The following is a 17,772-nucleotide window of genomic DNA, read 5'->3' as shown; positions in this document are numbered from 1 at the left end:
TTATTTTGTGTACAGTAAGGTCATTTAAACTGGAACAAAATGTTTGTCTGCTGTATTTTAAATTTCAGTGCATGATCCTGCTTGCTTCCCTTGTGACACCAGCACATCAGAGGAACTTCACAAGGTAGTCATGTTTTCTGGAAAATAGTTTATTGAGTGCTTAGGCAATTAAAAACTACAAGGTTTTGCTTGCAGTTGCAGAAGCAAGAAAAAAGTTAAACATAAATTAGTTACGTGATTTGCTACTTATAGTGCTTCTGAAACCCTCATTTTAATCAGTCATTGTCTACCATGACCTTCATATGAATATATCTGGCCCTTAAATTTATGTAGCAGAATATTTATAGATTAAAAAGTGCCTTTCTATGGCATAGGGCAATATTCATGAAAGCTGATGGAGATTTTCAGTCTTTTTACTAGGTTTCACCTACACCCACTTGATTTTTCTGGCATAAGTGACTTTATTCCATAATCCACCAGGAATAAGAATTAAGTAATTCAGTCAGTGGAAAATAAGCCCCACTTGTCCAGAAGCTTTAGTTGACAGATCAAATAAGAGAAGGAAAAAAAAACAAGCAGCCAGATAGTAACTGCAGTTACTCAAAACTACATTTGTTGTGTAGAATTTCCATTCCAAGTATTGTTTTCATCTTCTCCATCATCTTGAGTCCTCAGTCTATATATTTTGCCTTCTTTTTTGAAGTCTTCCCCCCGCTTTTCCACTACTCGTTTCCTGACTGCTTGCCTAGGGCACAAAAGAACAGTGAGGTTTGACAGTTTCCTCAGTAATAATTACACAAGAGAAGCAACAACTGCAATAAACACAAATCATCCATCCTTCTCTTATCCTCAAGAATAGTTTTCTTCAACCCTTTGTTTCCTTGGGAAGCAATACCCAGGTGAAAATTTGTCACTTAGCAGTCAGACAGAGTGGCAGACTCTCATTTTCCCTGTCATTGAAGCAATAAGTGGCTTCTTCACCAGAAACAGCTGAGCAGCTCTCCTGGTACATGGGAGATCTCATTCTCTAGGCAATACAAAACCTGTCAAAACCAGACTTCATCTGCTTCTGTTTCTTGAACAACCATCCCCTAACAGTTTGATATCTCATTTTTACCTTCCAAACAGTATCAGCTGAAGTGAAGCTCACCTTTGTAGTTACAGCTGAATTCCCTATTCATAAATAACTGCGAGACAATGCTTTTCCTACTGTGTAATTGGAAGTTCAGTTCCCAACTACAAGATTAAAGCAGTTGCAGCAAGAGGCTCGAGAAACAGCTGCCTGAAACGCTTTGCCTTACCTGCTTTGCTCGAGGCTGCCCGACGTGGAGGGAGCTGAGTGCTCTTGCTGATGAGCTGATCTCACAGAGGGCTGTGAGGGGGGTGGGCTCGTAAACAGGAAGTTGCTAATGAATCTCCAAACCGCTAAGAGGGGGTAAAGGATTGTGCCCAAGAACTTCCACAGATCACTGCCCGAAGCCTGAACAACAGAAGTCGCAGGTCTTCCTGCCTGTCATGAACACACCAAGCAAACCTGTCAGGTGTTAAAGTCCTGCTCTTGTAGACAGAGTATTTCACACATCCTTTCTAAGCAGCTCAGCAGACACAAAAAAACAACTTTGGTTACAGCTTAGACAAGTGTCTATGCCACCATTTATCTGCTTCAGAGAAATTTCTCCAAATCAGTCCTGACAAAAACTAGAGTAATTTTGCAATCTTTAGACAAAGAAAATCCCCAAATTCAAGCCCAATACCATCACGGCCAACTAACAGCAAGTATCCAGCTACTGTACTGCTGTTTGAAAAATCAGACACACCAAAACCCAGCACCTACTGGCAGCAGCACTACTGAAGCACTGGGTGCTAACTCGAGTTCCAGTAACTTCTTTCCATAATCTTCTTTGGTAAACTCCCTCCTGGGAAACATTGTCGCCAGTGAAAAATTGCCGTAAGTGTTACCAACCGTCTGCGAAGCACATAAAGAAAACATTTGATTTATAACTGCTCATTTTCAAACAACTGTGTATTTGCCAGCTGAATATACCTTAGCAAGAGTTTTGTATCAAATTATCAATCATCCTCAGAGTAGGAGATGAAATATTGTTCATTTTTCTCTATATCTTACTAATGACACACTGCAGCAATCCAAAGGCACTTGGTGGCACTGGAGAAGGCTGCTAAAACTCCCTTCAAATACCCATTAGGGAAAGGAGTTGATGACAACTCCACCACCATAACAACTACTTGAGGCTCAACAAATCCTAATCAGCACATAGCTGAGAAACAAAATGCCCATACTACCTGTGCAGCAAACTGCCTGGCTTCTTCTAGCCGTGCTTCAGATGGGAACTGGTTGGTGAAGGAAGATCCATCGGGGAGGCGGAACTGAATCCTGGCTATTGCACTGCGGGACAGGTATTGGGGTCAGTCAGGACATGAACACTTACAGACAAAGGCTCCTGGGCCTTGAGCTTGGTACTACTGAAATGTGGCAGAGGGGGACAGTCATGCTGCCCAGAGCAGTGCAGAAGGGTTGTAAGATTGAATTCACAATGGAAAACCACCTGCTGATCTCAATGGATCTCTCCCACAATTCCATATAAGGTTCCCATAGGGTTGGATAATTCTTAAACCAGCAGTGCTGGGCAAAGCAGGAGACAGCTCTGACATGGGCAGCTGATGGCTTCAACCCAGCCTTGCTGAATCCAAGCCATCCACACACAGCCCCTGGATCTGCACCAGGCTTCCCAGCAGTGCTGACATTATCCAGTCATTCTGTCCAGGCATAATCTTGGGCATTCTCACCTTATCTAGTACCCCAGCAAGCTCCATTATACTGGTATTTAAATCAAAGCTCAGACACAAAACAGCTCTTATCTAACTAAAATAACACACCGGTAAAGGTGGTCAGTGTTTCATGATCATGAATGTCAAAAAGATGAGAGCTCTCAAAGAGCATCACGTTCATGTAAACAGCTACCTTTAATGTCACTATTTAAACAGCTCAACACGGCAACCAGAGATGAGGAGATATATTAACTCTTGTAAAAAAGTTTCTTTATCTCTCTCCCCCAAAATACACACTTGTGTCTCTACTGCAACTCACCTTCGCTCCCTTTGAGCTGCCTCTTTTCTGGCCTCTATTTCAGCCTGTTTAGCCTGAAGAGCTGCAGCTTTTGCAGCTTCTGCTTCTTCCTTCGACTTTGCAAAGCGAGCTGCCCTCTCAGCACGATCCTGTGGAAGGATCAAAGGGAAACCTTCATTGTTAACGTAACTTGTTGCTTAACATTCATTAGACAGCTATGATCTATACTCGTGAACCAACTGCACAGATACACACAGACCATATGGAGAAAAGACAGTGGAACTGCAAAGAATTATTCAGTGCCAAACTGCACAATCTTGTGTCATTAGCCAAGATGACACTTCTCACTGAGTCACTTCCCACAACCAGTTGTTAATAGAGATCTTCCCATGCAAGCTCAACACAGCAGGGAAGATAAAGGCAAAAACCTTACACAACTGCAATTCTGAGTGTTCTATATCAAAACCTAATAATGAGGAAGAATTTCAGTTGTTATTTACTGTTTACATCCACATATGCACACACACATATATATACTAACTTGGAAAATAATCCTCCTCACCATTCTGAGAGCAGTGTTCTTGTGTATGTTCTACAATTAAATACTCCTCATGCTTGTCTTTTAGCACCATGCCTAAATTGCAATTATTTTTACATTTACATGATAATTCTCCACTAGGCTCAAGCAATATGACAGAAATGTTTGTTCATATAGAAAAGAATTGTGAAGATGAAAGCAGAAGTTTCATTTTATACACAGAAATGCGTATAAAATGAAACAGATTCCATTGTCTCCTATAAAAAAACATAAACCCCAAACACAAAAATTGTTACTATACAAGGCTATACAAGATTCCAAATGGAAAAATGAATAATCTTTCAAAGCCTCAGCAAATGAGAAAAATTATCATTTTAGCACACTGTGAGAGAGAGAAGCAGCAAACTCTCTTCCAAAATGCAAAATTTACCATTGCAATCTGTTGCCTTATGCGCTCTCTGGCAGCCCTCTCTTCTGCCTTTTCTCTGTTCCTTTCCTCCAACATACGTTTGGTCAGTTCTTCTTCCTGTCGTCTTTTGTACTCCAACATTTCTTTACCAGTTTTCCTTCTTTCAATTTCTTTCTTAATTTCTTTCTGAATAAAGAGATATAAAAATTGGACCACAAAATTACCTTGGGAAAGAGAAAAGACTGAAGTATGTTTGTGTAAGGTGGAATTAATTATTTATTATCTATTCAAATAAGGGTTAAAAAAAACAAACCTGCAACTGCAAGGGGTTTTACATTTTTGTGTTACCTGTTCTTCTTCTTTCCTTTTCTCTTCTCGTCTTTCTTCAAGCTTTTTTGTTAACCTGAATTTAAGAATAGAGTGAAAAGTCGTATCATTGCAGTATTTTCAAATGTTAATGAAGCATTTGCAAGCCCAGGAGAACACATGAAAATGAGCTGTAGCACAGTGCTAATAGCTCGTGTACCAGCAGTGATTCATTCCCATGCGGGTGCACCTTCCATGCAAAGGGCAGTGGTGATTTCACCACCTCCTTTCTCACTGCAGAGTTCTTCTAACATATTCCTTTTGTCCTTTTTCCACTCATTAAATGAAGATTCCTACATTTTCTTACTCTTGAATCAACTTATGAAGATATACAATAAGCAAATACTATTTATGATCTATGGTAACAGAAACACTAAATCTCAGTCTCTTTTTAGCTATTTAAGCCATCTGGTTTATTCTGCACATCATCTCCTAAAATGGAACACAAGTAATATATAGCCCTGACATAGATGCAGATGCATCTGTCTCAGCTATCCAGAAAAATGCCTCAGAATAAAGATTAACTTAAAAGAACAAAGTAAATTCTCAATACAGATTGACAATAAAATCCCAACATATCTGAAGTCTGGGAAAAGGGCAGGCATGACCCAATGTCAAAAGTCTCATAATCAGAAAAACATATGGTAGCTGTTCAAAAGAAAAGATGTGGTAATTACCACAGAGCTTGGCCTCTTTCTCCCCCTTGCAAAAAATGCTGTAGATAAATTATGCATTATTTAAAAAGGAACATTGATAAATATATTAAAATGTTGACTGCATTGCCTTATCAGTGGTAAGTAAAAAATATACCTCTTGTCTAATAACTTTAGAAGAAAACTAAAATAAGCATGAAAAATATTTAAAATATATTCTAGTATTATAAATATTCCTATTTTCTAAACATGTGTTATGGTTTTAGACAGGTTATTTCAAGTATCAATTACTTACTAAAAACAAGTTTATAAACAATATCCCATATTTAAAAACAATTAATGATGAATCAATCATGTTTTGAGCCAGGTGTTGCTGATCACCAGGCTTCAAAAAACTGAACTCAAGTCATTACTGCTCACTGATCAAAACATGAGCCTCAGAAGAGGATTCCACTGACTTTTTCAATGACTTGTTGGTTTGGTGACTACAGTCACCAAACCAACAAGAAGAAATAAGATGACATCTCTATACAAAACCTAGGTTGGCATTTTATTGCACCAGTTTCCATTGCTTTGAGTTCAATGTTTCAATTAATTCAAGAACCTGCAGCAAACGTATTCTCTCTATTGAAGTTATATCAAAGGTGAACACTTAGAGTTTTCCAGATTACCTTTCTTTCAAAGAACATGAGGAATTATATTAATTAAAAACCTGATTTGGTATCAGCCCTAGTATTGTCAGAGACATGTAATAGAAAGTAAGACCACCAATATTTGCCAGATGACAAGAGATGAAGGACCAAAATCCTGTAATTAAATGTGTTTGTTAAAAAAACCCAAACCAACCCAAAACCCAACAAAACTGCCTCCTGAGAAACAAATACAACACATTAAGAAGTCTGTAAAAAAGACTTGCCTTTCTACTTTGAGTGTAAGATCATTCACAGGCTGAGCATCATTTGCTTGCTCATCTGCAGAATTAGTTGCTTCCTGGTTTGCTTCACCTGAATTTGCTTCATCTTCAAGGGATTTACAAGAAAGAAGAAAAAAAGAAAAGGTGCATTTCTTATCATAACAATTATCAGGCTCAGTGCTAGCCACAATTTTCAACTGGGATATCTCATACAGGGTTCTGTTACTTAGACTCTCTCCCTCAACAATCCGGTTTCAGGTTACTAAGCCAAAAACCTCTTTAACTGAACCCTTTTTCAGGAAAGCATACACAGTTTTATTGAGTTATAAACCAAAGATTCCTCCTTAAAACTAAGCAGAATGACAAGTTATCCTTCCCTCTAGACTTGCACAAAGCTTTCTGGAATATCCCAAGTTTTTCTTCAGTGAGTCTGCTCAATATGTATCCTTTTATGTACCATCATGTAACAACTTAAGAAAAGCCATTTCCAAAGCAAATGAGGTGCCATTTGAGGTGGCAAGAACACTAACCATTACCAGCAGAAGATGCTATTGTCTCAGGCATAAGAGCCTCAGCAGAGTTACAAAGCCCTGCTCTGGATTCTGCATTTTCTGGAGCACCATCAGACTGAGAGGAGGGACAGGGAGCAGATGCCTGACTGCCGTTCTCCACAGGCCGCCCTTTCCCTGTGTGCATCTAAGAAATTGGGAAGAGAGAATGAAGTCTATGAAAGTTCAAATATTTTTCACAGGTTAAAAAAAGGTCAAGACTGAATTATTACTGAAGAATCAGCCCTACTGAAATTATAAAACTAGAATTACCACATATTGTTGAGTATGGTACAATCATGCATTTCATATTTTTTTTCTAATTTTAGTCTTGCACTTGAAATCAAAGTGATAAAGCAATCTACATTTGTATATAACTTTATAAGTCCACATTACAGAACAATATTACATAACCACATTATAAGCTGAAGAGTAATCCCCTTAAAGGTGAGTTGTCACATTTTGTCATTCCAGTTTAGAGCTCTTGACACATTTCTCCAGTACCGTGGGTTTGTTTACAGAGGTGATCTAAACCAAACAAAAATTAATGCAGCACATGTGCACAGTGCTTCCAACCTGTGTGCTGAACCCAAGGTTGCAGATTTTATTGTTGGAAGGACAGAACCAGTAACTCACTGGTTCTGCTTCCACCAGTAACTTCCAAAGGCACAAGCTAAGGCCCAGGGCCATCACTGAACTGAGCATTACCAGCTCCACCTGGAAGATCCAGCCTGTCAGCATTACCTGTTTGACTTTATGGATTCTGGTAACAAGCTCTTCCACAGAAACGCTGCCAGCAATAACTTCCAAAGGGATTCCATTGTCTCCTATAAAAAAGCTGGATGGGACGCACACTACGGGATCTGCACAGGAAGTTAAGGGCGGTGAATGGCAGGAGTTGACACAGAGTGACAGGGCAAAGCAGACCTTCCTACAGCAGCTTCCAGGCCAGGGCCCTCATCCCCAGCTGCTCACCAGCAGCCAGGGATGGGGGAGGAAGAAAGAAAAAGATGCTGGCAAACATTACATGCAACTGGTAAGCATTTCTACTTTCCTTTTTACTGGTTTAAGCCAAAGTATTTTTCTCCAGCTTTTCAGGCAACTGATTATGCATTGACTTGAGAATATTTTGTTTTAGTGTCAGACAACATCTTAAGTAGACAGTAATGAAATCTCCCGAGGATGGAGGATATGCAAGTTAAGAATTCCCAGGATCACACAGAATTAATGAGCTGTAAGCAGTGACCTCCTTGAGGCAGGCAGGGCTTTACCTGGCTTCACACCTGGGTATGTGACAGAACCCAGGCCACTGTTTGTTCCCCCTCCTCTGAACCTCTGAGCCCCAGCTCATAATTTAAAGCATTTTTTGTTTGTTTTCTAATGCTGATTAGTAGGACCAACAGGTTATTTAGATTACATAAAGCTTTAGATAATTTTCTATTTAGAGAATTACATAGGATTAACATAAAAAAAACCCAATTTGCTCACTTTCTCTAATAACTGACAGCTAGTTGAATACACAGATGGTATCTATTAACACAGTTTATTGCATAGTTTTGTGCCAAAATAAGTATTTTCAATAGCATTGCTTGTAAGTATTTGTCTTAAGAAGGGTATTAACTTGTAAAGAGCAATTATCTGTAATCATAATGTAGCATCTAAACAGATCTCAAAGGATACAAATTTGAGAAAACTGCAGGCATGCTTCACTGTTTAAAAGAAAAGATTCATTTAGGAGTAGCAATCATTTTGCAACAACTTCAGATTAAGTCTTTCATCATAAAAATAACTGTCCTACAAAACTATTTAAATACTTGAGAGAACACTAAAAGCAAATTTGCACTGCATCTTATCATTAACATTCTGCAAAAGTGTTGACATGGTGACAATCCTTGGTTGTCACAGTTGACTACATAAAAATTAGGAAAGCAGTGCTAAAAGGCAAGTCAGGAAAAAGAAATCTAGTCTATTGAGCACAAATAATGTAGTAAATCTAATAAAATGTCTATAGAGCATTTCAAAATAATACCATTTGGGGAAATGTCAGTGCACTTTGTGTACATGGACTGGAACACAAACATTAACAAAAATAGCTGAGTAATTTACCCAAGAGCTTAAATGCTTCTCCATTCTATGTGTTACAATGGAGGCAAACACATTTTCTCTGGGGCTTTACAGATTTTTATCTTTCTGAATTCATGAAAGGTTTTTAATTCATTATGTAACTTGGCAAATGAAGAACTGCCTCTAGCACTTGCATTTTTAATAGCATTTTTGTGTCTCTTCCAGTTGAGAAAGGGCAACCTCAAGCATTCTATTACTAGTACTGGAATACAGTCTGAAATACTCAATGAGTATGTGCAGAACACAAGAATAAATGTTAACATTTTCTCAGGCTTTAGGGACTCCAGGAGTACTGAATTCACTTCTGTTCTGGAACCCTGTATTTACACTACCTCCTAATCAGGGTGAGGACTTCAAAAGCCTCTTACTGTCATCATCATCAATGAAAGATTGTATAAGAGACAGAATTAGAATAGGCTCAAACCTTTTGGTGTCAATTTTAATAGCAACAAAACCATCTGATGCAGCTTCAGTCACCTTCTCGTCTTCCCACCTTGCAGCCATCTCAGCAGATTGTTCATCTTCACCTGCAAGACACAGCACACACGAGTTAAACCCACCACAAATTGCTGTTTCTGCCCTGATTTTACCTTTCCTTCGATCCCTTGGATTCACCTTTGTAAAACACTCTAGGGATTATTTTCAAGTCAGTTTATAATTATTATTTTTAATAATCTGGAGACAATTCACTCCAGCTGGTTTACTTTGATATGTCAAAACTATGTTCTGCTTGCCCCTCATAAGTTTAATTATATATTAGTACATCAGTTGCTAGTAGGTAAAACTATGTTCTTCACTCCCTGTAAATACATAATTCAGCAGGTAAGGTTTCACAGTTTGACAGTGTAAAAAAAAATCCCCAAACCAAGAAACATTTATTTGCAAATTATTTATAACTTAGTTTTGTATTCCATTTCCTGACATTAACAGTAACCATATGATGAGAGGAAAAGGTGTGAGGAGCACAGAACAAGAATAACAAATGCAGAGGAGCTACTTGGATAAGAGGAACTGAAAAGGTGTTCAGGGGCCAAAGATTCAGAGGTGTTATTTTAATCAGATGAAACAGATCAATCATACATTTATGTCCTAAAACACCAGTTTGGTGAGGGTGTGGGTTAATAAAGAGATTCTCATGAATATTAACCATCTTTCAACAAGTACACTGGCCTGCAACCATTTCTTTATCTTCAATCTGTATTACTTCCTAGCAGCTTGGAATGGACTGCAGTCTTAATGAAGAATCCAAGTCACAAGTATAGAAGTATAGCAGTCCATTATTCAGTGACAACAACAAACCACTTGTTTGTTTCATCCCAGTTGCCATTCCATGCAATATTTTTGACTTGTTAAAGATCAGGAGTTACATGTGGCATCTCCCAGTGAAGTCAGTGAAGTGCTGCTATCTGGTCACAAGGCCTCTCACAGGGGCATGTATCAAAAATACAATTTTGGAAAAGTGGTTTTCAACCACATGTCTCAGTTTTTCAGTGGAAATTACTGGAGCAAGTAAGAAAGTATCTACCTCTATTATTATTCTTCTGCATAAGCAAGCAAATATTTAGGCTATTTTACGTGGGAACCTTTCCTCTTGCCATAAGTGCAGTGCTTCCAAGTGTGGTCAATGCAGCTGTTGTGCCCAGAGCAGCTCAGCCTCCTCTCCTGTTTCCAAATGCTCACAGGCAGGCAGCTGCTTCCCCACACACTGTTTCACAAGGACATGTGCTCAACTGATTAGGCTACTAAAAATATCTAAATACTTGCCTAACACTAACTTTTCCACACAGCCAACTGCTGGAGAGAAAAGAATGCTGAAAGACACAAACATGGCAGAGGCTGCTCACAGTACAGTCTGAGAGATGACTGAATGAAAATGCTGATAGCTCACATTTTATAAAGCTCTGGGCCATGATGTTAATATTGTCACTGCCCACTGAACAGTTGCTTATTCTCATACATCTTTTTGTTTTGATAACCCTTTCTCATTTAGGGGTTAGGGTTCATTTATTACAGTTTGTAGCTGTAATTATATCCTGAATTCAAAACTGCCAGGTCACAGGAAAAACATCAGAAAAGTCAAGAGGTCAAGTGCAACAGAACTTGACATAATTCATAATTCTGCTAAACACTGAGCCAGCACAACAGCCTTAGAATTCTGGATCCTAAACCTCTCAGATTTCTTGTTTCTCAAACAAAAACATCACTCTATTTCACTTAGTGAAATGATCTGTAAACAACTCAGTCACAGTTACACTTCCCCATCTTTTAAATCTGATCAGGAAAATCTATATAAGGAAAACATCAATCATTTCTCAAGTGATTCACATACTGGACAAGACTCTTCTTCTGCAATAATTTACTTCCTGTATGAGGAGCTAACTCAAAACCATCACAAGGTTGTCAGAAGACTTTAATTCTCCTCAGCACACAGTTATCAGGGAAGTGTTTTCCTTTCAGAAGGAGAGAGATAAGCCAAACTTACTTCTCCATGTCCAACATTTCATAACTACTCAGTAAGAGAGGATTGCCATTCTGGAAATGCCAGGAAGCCAGGACATTAAACCACTCACCTCCTCCTCCTCTGCAGTATTTCACTTATTTAACTTGCAAAGTGCCTTGATACATCTTGGCTACAAATAACTAACAACAGCTTATGTGAGCAAATCACCATTTTGTAAAAAAAATTATTCAAATAATAAAGTTATGAACAAAAGGAGGCAGGTTTCTACAAACATTGAAACTGAGCAAACATTTTAATTTAAAGCTTTTTATTGTCACACACATACCCTTTCATTTTTTCACTCTGAAAATCACTTTTTATGAGTTGGCCTGGTATTTTAATGATCAGAACATGTCTAACCTTTGGAAAGATACAAAATAATCTGCAACACCTCAGTCAGAACAGAGGAGGTTTTGTATCAAATGAACTACCAAGTTTAGATTAGTGACTCAAAGGATCAAAGGCTTTTTAACTCTGTAGGCTACAAAATCATCTGCAGAACAGCTACCAACAAGATACCAGGGATGTTCAAAGAATCATAACATATCCTGGGCTGGGAGGGACCCACAAAGATCATCAAGTCCAACTCCTGGCCCTGCACAGGACACCCCAAAAATCCTCCCATGTACATTTAGAGAGAGCATTTTCCAAATTCTCCCTGAACTCTTCCCTGAGGAGCCTGTTCTACTGCCCAACAGCCTCTGGGGCCAGAAGCTTTTCCTGATATCCAGCCTGCACCTCCCCTGCCACAACTTCACACCATGCCCGGGGGCACCTGCCTTGCCAGACCTGTTGCACTGTCAGGAATCCTCTCCCTGAGCAGCAGCACAGGGAAGGTGCTGCTGGCCATTACTCCATGGCACAAATAACTCGTGTGTTCCCCAGTCACAACCCCCTTACCTGGCGTGTCCAGAGCCCCCCAACTTCTCACCTCAATATTTCAAAGCAGTTTCTGAGGCAGACCTGCTTCACCTCATGCTCTCTGGGGAGAATGGAGCAACCCCTTTTATTGCAACTTCCCATGAGTTCAATGGCATCTTTAATGCCCTTACACCATCCTGTCACCAGAATGTGCCATGAAGGTTTGAAACACTGAGCTCAAAATGCTGGGATTATGGCTGCAAGCAAAAACGCTTTAGGAGAAACCTGCTCGAATGATGTACACTTACAATCACAAATGCCACCTCATTTCTAAGATAAATAACCATATTATTACTTGCTTGACTAGAAAATATTCTGGAACCAGAAAGAATAATCTATTTCTTCATTTTCTAGAGAAAATGTAAGTGAAGTGCAGAGGAGAGGGAGAGAGGGACAGGCAGATGGTGGTGGAAACCAAACACAGATGGACATATCTGTCCAATTAGAATTTCCTAATTTTGATCAACTGTACCTAACAGCTATGCTACACAATGGCTGCCCCAACACAATTTCAACTTCTCTCATTATTTTTTTTTCCATAGATATTATTGGATGAAGTGTACAGAACCAAACACTGCTGAAAGCCTGCTCTCCAGGTGGGAAGTGTGGGGTGTAAAGGCTCAAAGTTACCATCACTGTGCAGTTTGAAACGTGTTTCTACCCAAACAACAAATTCAACCTCTGCTACACAAAACCAGACTATTCTTCCAGCACTCCACATCCTTCAAACACAGCTGCTTCCACACACAGAGAAAGTTCTTGGGCTTCCCAGCTGCCTTTCCCAGCACATGTAACAGAACAGTTCCATGATCAGCTCTGCCACGGATCAGCTGCCCTGATCCCACGGTGCCCAGGGTGGACCAGATGTGGGCAGAACTCTCCAACTGTTCCATTTCAGAGATGTGCCTGGCTGAAGTCATGCTCTGCCTTTTCCAGGGCTCGTAGGAACAAACAAAACAAATCCTCACAGCACACACTGTGACAAAACTAGGTTACATCCCTGCAACCATAAATGTATCTCCCCTGTGTATCTACATATTCCTACACCCACCTAGTCAACATCAGAATCTAATGGGCCCCATTTTGTGCAGAACTTTTGTTTCATAAAAAATACTGGACATAAGTTACAACATGCATTTCTCCCTGATTTATGTATCAAGCTGAAACTACTCAGAGGCCCACCAAAGACCCTCTGTCACTGCCCTTTTGAGCTGGGCAGGTGAGAGAATGTCATGGAAGGCTCATGGGAAGAGATAAGGGCAGGGGGAGATCACTCACCTGTAATCTTTGCAGGCAAAACAGATTTGACTTGGGGAAAAATTTATTTAACTTATTAGTAATCAAAAATCAGAGCAGAATCAGGGGAAATGAAAACAAATCTCCTCCCCACCCCACCTGCAGTCAGTTCCTCACACCTTGTCTCTGCTGCTCCTTCCTCCTCAGGGGCTGGACTCCTCATACATTTCCAGCATGGGATCCCTCCCAAATTGTGCAATGTGATTCTTTCTCAAGGGCTGAGGTTCTTCATGAACTGCTCCACCCCGTCCCCTACTCCAACACAGCCCAATCTGTGCTCTGACCAGACCTTGATTTCTAGCAGTACGTTTACTATCCAGCAGAAAATGCTGTTCTCCAAGCACATGGAGACTTGTGTTAAAGGAATTTAACTGCGCTTTTCTGTTCACATCCCCTTTGGGAGTGAACTTCTTGAAGCCACGTGAGTCCCACAGTTCAATAGTTCTTAAGGGAACAACTGTCACACATTCAACATTGTTACTGTTTCATGAAGCATCTGAAAGCCTTCAAACCACGAGCACCTAAGGCAACAGTAAAATCTTAAGAAACAACGCACACAGAGATACGGAAAAGCTCAAAAATAAGTTAAAGAGCTTGTCTAATCACAGAAGATCAGCTTCAATCGTGTTGGAAAAGACCTCTGAGACCATCGAGTCCAACCTATGACCAAACCCCACCTTGTCAACCAGACCACGGCACTGAGTGCCACGTCCAGCCTTTCCCTAAACACTCCCAGGGACCTCAGCACCTCCTGGACAGCCCATTCCAATGCCTAATCACCCGTTCTGGGAAGAAATTCCTCCCAATATCCAACCTAAACCTCCCCTGGCGCAGCTCAAGACTGTGTCCCTCTTCCCATGTTTTTTGCATAGAGAAAGGCAGCATACACAAGACGATGTGAATTCCCGCAGGTTCCAATTACGGTGTTATGAAACACGCACTGTCGGTACGAGGAACGGAAACAAAACACAACGAGCAGCCCGGAGAGCTGCACCGGCGAGAATCGGGTGCAGGAGCGCAGAACGGAGGGACGGCGGCACATCGGACGGGCGGGGGCCGGACACCGACACCGCGGGCTGGGGCTGACACAGCACAAATCCCGCTCGGCGGGAGGGGCGGCGGGCGGGACACGGCTGGGAAGGCGCTGCCGGGCCCCGCCGGTGGGGGCGGCGGGCGGCCCCGGGACGTACCGTACCGTACCTGCCACGAACACGACGAAGACGGAGCTGCGCTCCTTGGCGGCGGCGATGGCGGCGGGGACGGAGCCGCCGAACCACATCGTGGGACCGCCGGGACCCACCGCCCTCAGCGACACCGGCACCGCGCCTGCGCCGCCGCCGCGCCAACCGCCCCCCGCGCGCCTGCGCGCGCCGCCCGGCGCCGCCGCCCCCTGATTGGCTTCCGCTCGCGGCACGCGCAACGCCCGCCCGCCCCCTCCCCGATGGCGCGCGGGGGGCGGTGGCGGGTCCCGCCCCCCTCAGCCCGGCGCCATCTTGGCGGTTCAGGCAGGGCTTGGAGTATTTCCGCAGGACGGCATCGCCCCTGCGCTCTCCCGCTGCGAAACGGGCTCGGGCCGTCAGGAGAGGCGGCGGGAGCTGCCCGAATTTAGCCCAGGGAAGGGAAGGCTGGGAGGGGATCTCGTTTATACACGTCCTGTGAGGAGCGGCTGAGGGGGCGTCTCAGCCTGGTGAAAAGGGGGCTCAGAGGGGCCGTACTGCTGTCTACAACTCCCTGACAGGAGGATGGGCCAGGTGTGAGGCGGGCTCTTCTCCCACGGAACCAGCGGCAGAACGATGGGGCAGAGCCTTAAGCTGCGCCAGCTCAGGTTTAGGTTGGACATCAGGAAAAATCTCTTCTCAGAAGGGGTGTCTGGACATTGGAACAGGCTGCCAGGGAGGTGGTGGAGTCACGGTTCCTCTCGGTCTTTGAAGGAAAGCTGGATGTGGCAGTCAGTGCCATGGCCTGGTTGATGTGGTGTTTGGTCAGTTTAAACTCGATGATCTCAGAGGTCTTTTCTAAACCAGTTGACTGTGTGAGTCTGCAATGCAGAATAAATACTCAAATAGAATTATAAGTATCTCACAGTCAGGTACCAAGAGGATGGTGCCAGACTCTTTTCAGTTGTGCCCCATGACAGGATGAGGAGCAATGGGCATAGACTAAAATACAAGGATTTTCACCTTAGCATGAGGAAGAGCTTTACATTGGGGTGGAACAGGGAGGGTGTGGGGTCACCCTCTCTGGAGACTTTCCAAGTGCACCTGGACACTTTCCTGTGTCACTGCTCCAGGTGACCCTGCCGTGGCAGGGGCTTGGACAGGGTGATGTCCAGAGCTCCTTCCAACCCTGACAATTCCATGATTCTGTGAGGTAGCTGCCAGAAAAAGGGGCACCTCCTGCACCCAGGGCTGGAGGACTGATGGCCACGGGCATCCCTGCCCCAGCACCCACCCTGAAAGTGGGTGGAAAGTGATGGAGGAAACGACACAAATCCATGTTAAATAGAATAAAAATAAGAGTATGGTGTGCAGAGATCCTCCACGAGAGGCAGGAGGTGAAGCCAGGACATCCCCCGTGCTCCCAGGCTTTGTGAGGGACTGGCAGCACAGCCAGCAAGGCAGGAGGACTCCTTGGTAGACATTTCACAGCAACTGGGACAGCACAGTTGATGTCAAGTGCTCTGATGATTACACTTTGGACAGAACACTGCTCTTGAGCTCTTCTAAAACACCCTTAGGACTGTGACTGTGTGTACTGGGTAACTTGCTGAGGCAGGTACTCAAATATTGAAAGGCCAAAAACCACACAGTCTCTCAGTCTGGAAATCTTTCACTGTTGTACCTTGTGTCATTGGATAATAACAACTAAAAATCCTTCAGACTTACAGTGAAAAAGAAGCAAATCAGTGTTGACAACACTGTACAGAATCTGTTTTACCTCTCCCAAGATGCAGCATGTGGAAATTGTGTCACAGTAATCCTCACTAGGTAGGCTTTGCATGTGTGTCGTGCCTCTGCAAGTTTCTTAAAGAAATACCATCAGAACATGTTCCTGAGATGGATAAAAAAAAATCAGATATTTTTGTATTTTCTTTACAATACAAAACAGATTTAAGGGCAATGCCCAAGGTTGGATAGTATCAAACTGAATTTGTTTTTGGAGATGAATAAAGAGACATCTCTGGTATACAACTGCATGTGTAGCATGGGAGGAAGAGGTAGGTTGTAAGGAGTATCTTGAATTCTCTAATAAATTTGGATGTGTTGCACTAATTCTCGTGGCATTCCCAGCAACTGTAGTTTGCATTTACTGCATTTGGAACCCTAAGTTGGAAGTCAAGTTTCACGAGACAGGTGAGTAAAATGTTGAACACTGTGTGTTTTGAAAATTGTTTTGCAAATATGATTTTCAAACTCTTCAATACCACTTGAAACAAGGAAGAAAAAAAAGGGCTTACTATTGACTGGACATGAAATTTTTGTGAAGGTATACAATCTCTTATACAATCTCTTACATCCTCAGGAATTATTTATATTACATTCTCAAAAAACTACAATTTTAGAAGTGGAAGTCTCCAACTGATTTGTTGGATATGCCTTTGCTGAGACCCTTTAGCACAGCTGTGTCTGGAAACAACAGAGGTCTGCAATTTGCAGGCCTAGAAAAAGACAGGATAACTAACTAATAAGTAGAAAATTTTATTGAGAAAAAATAGTTTGACAGCTGGAGCATTACCTGGGATTCATTTCTTTGAAGGGGGATGTCTTGTGTGTTTTCAGTTATTGGCATGGGAAACAATGCAAGGCAGTAATTTGCATTCTAAGAGAATAATTTTTTCTCCCCAAAACCAGAACACATCTATCTGGATCAAAATTGGAAGTATCTTCATTGGGGAATTCCTATTTTAAATTGCACTGTTGCTGCACCCTAAATCAGCAATTAATTAACAAATGAAAGTTATCAGTTTAAGCCAAGTAAAAAGTCAGCAAATTTGAGCAACTGTGGAGTCAAGGGCTGGTATAAATCAGTGTGTTAGACTATCAGGGCACATTTAATAATGATGTCTCTTATTAGCTACCTTGTAAAACCAAAGAAGGGCAAAGCTAATTAACCCTACAACTAGGGCAAAAGTTAGGATATGAGAAAAAAGCAGAATGCCAGCTTCTCCCCCTCAAGTTCAAAGTGAGGCCACTGTAATTGAAGTATGATGTGCAATATTGCTTGTAAATATTCCTTTTAAACTGCCAAGTAATTTGGGGAGATCAAGTGTAATAGATCCCTTGGTGTTGGAGTCAGTCCATGCCCTTCCACCTCTGCTCACCTGGGTCTGAAACATTCCACTGCTGTCAGCGCCGTGGATCATCATCAATCCCCAGCTAATTCAGATTCCCACTTAACTGGGACACAGGAGCTGAATTA

At 42.0% G+C, this 17,772-nt stretch overlaps 1 protein-coding gene across 1 annotated transcript; it reads right to left on the bottom strand.

Annotated features, from left to right (window-relative positions):
* Window positions 1-128: 128 nt before the first annotated feature.
* Window positions 129-14,685, bottom strand: UBXN4 (UBX domain protein 4). Its single transcript, XM_054515448.1, has 13 exons — window positions 14,554-14,685; window positions 9,061-9,163; window positions 8,193-8,221; window positions 7,257-7,375; window positions 6,495-6,660; window positions 5,968-6,070; window positions 4,381-4,435; window positions 4,054-4,218; window positions 3,107-3,234; window positions 2,302-2,404; window positions 1,835-1,966; window positions 1,302-1,510; window positions 129-745 (listed from the first exon to the last, which is right to left on the bottom strand). Exons 1-13 carry the CDS (start codon window positions 14,630-14,632, stop codon window positions 607-609), a joined length of 1,530 nt encoding a protein of 509 aa, XP_054371423.1. The 5' UTR covers window positions 14,633-14,685; the 3' UTR covers window positions 129-606.
* Window positions 14,686-17,772: the final 3,087 nt, after the last annotated feature.

This window comes from Molothrus ater, chromosome 7 (genome assembly GCF_012460135.2).
Source record: "Molothrus ater isolate BHLD 08-10-18 breed brown headed cowbird chromosome 7, BPBGC_Mater_1.1, whole genome shotgun sequence".
NCBI lineage: Eukaryota > Metazoa > Chordata > Aves > Passeriformes > Icteridae > Molothrus > Molothrus ater.
This window is presented reverse-complemented; position numbering and strand designations above follow the sequence as displayed.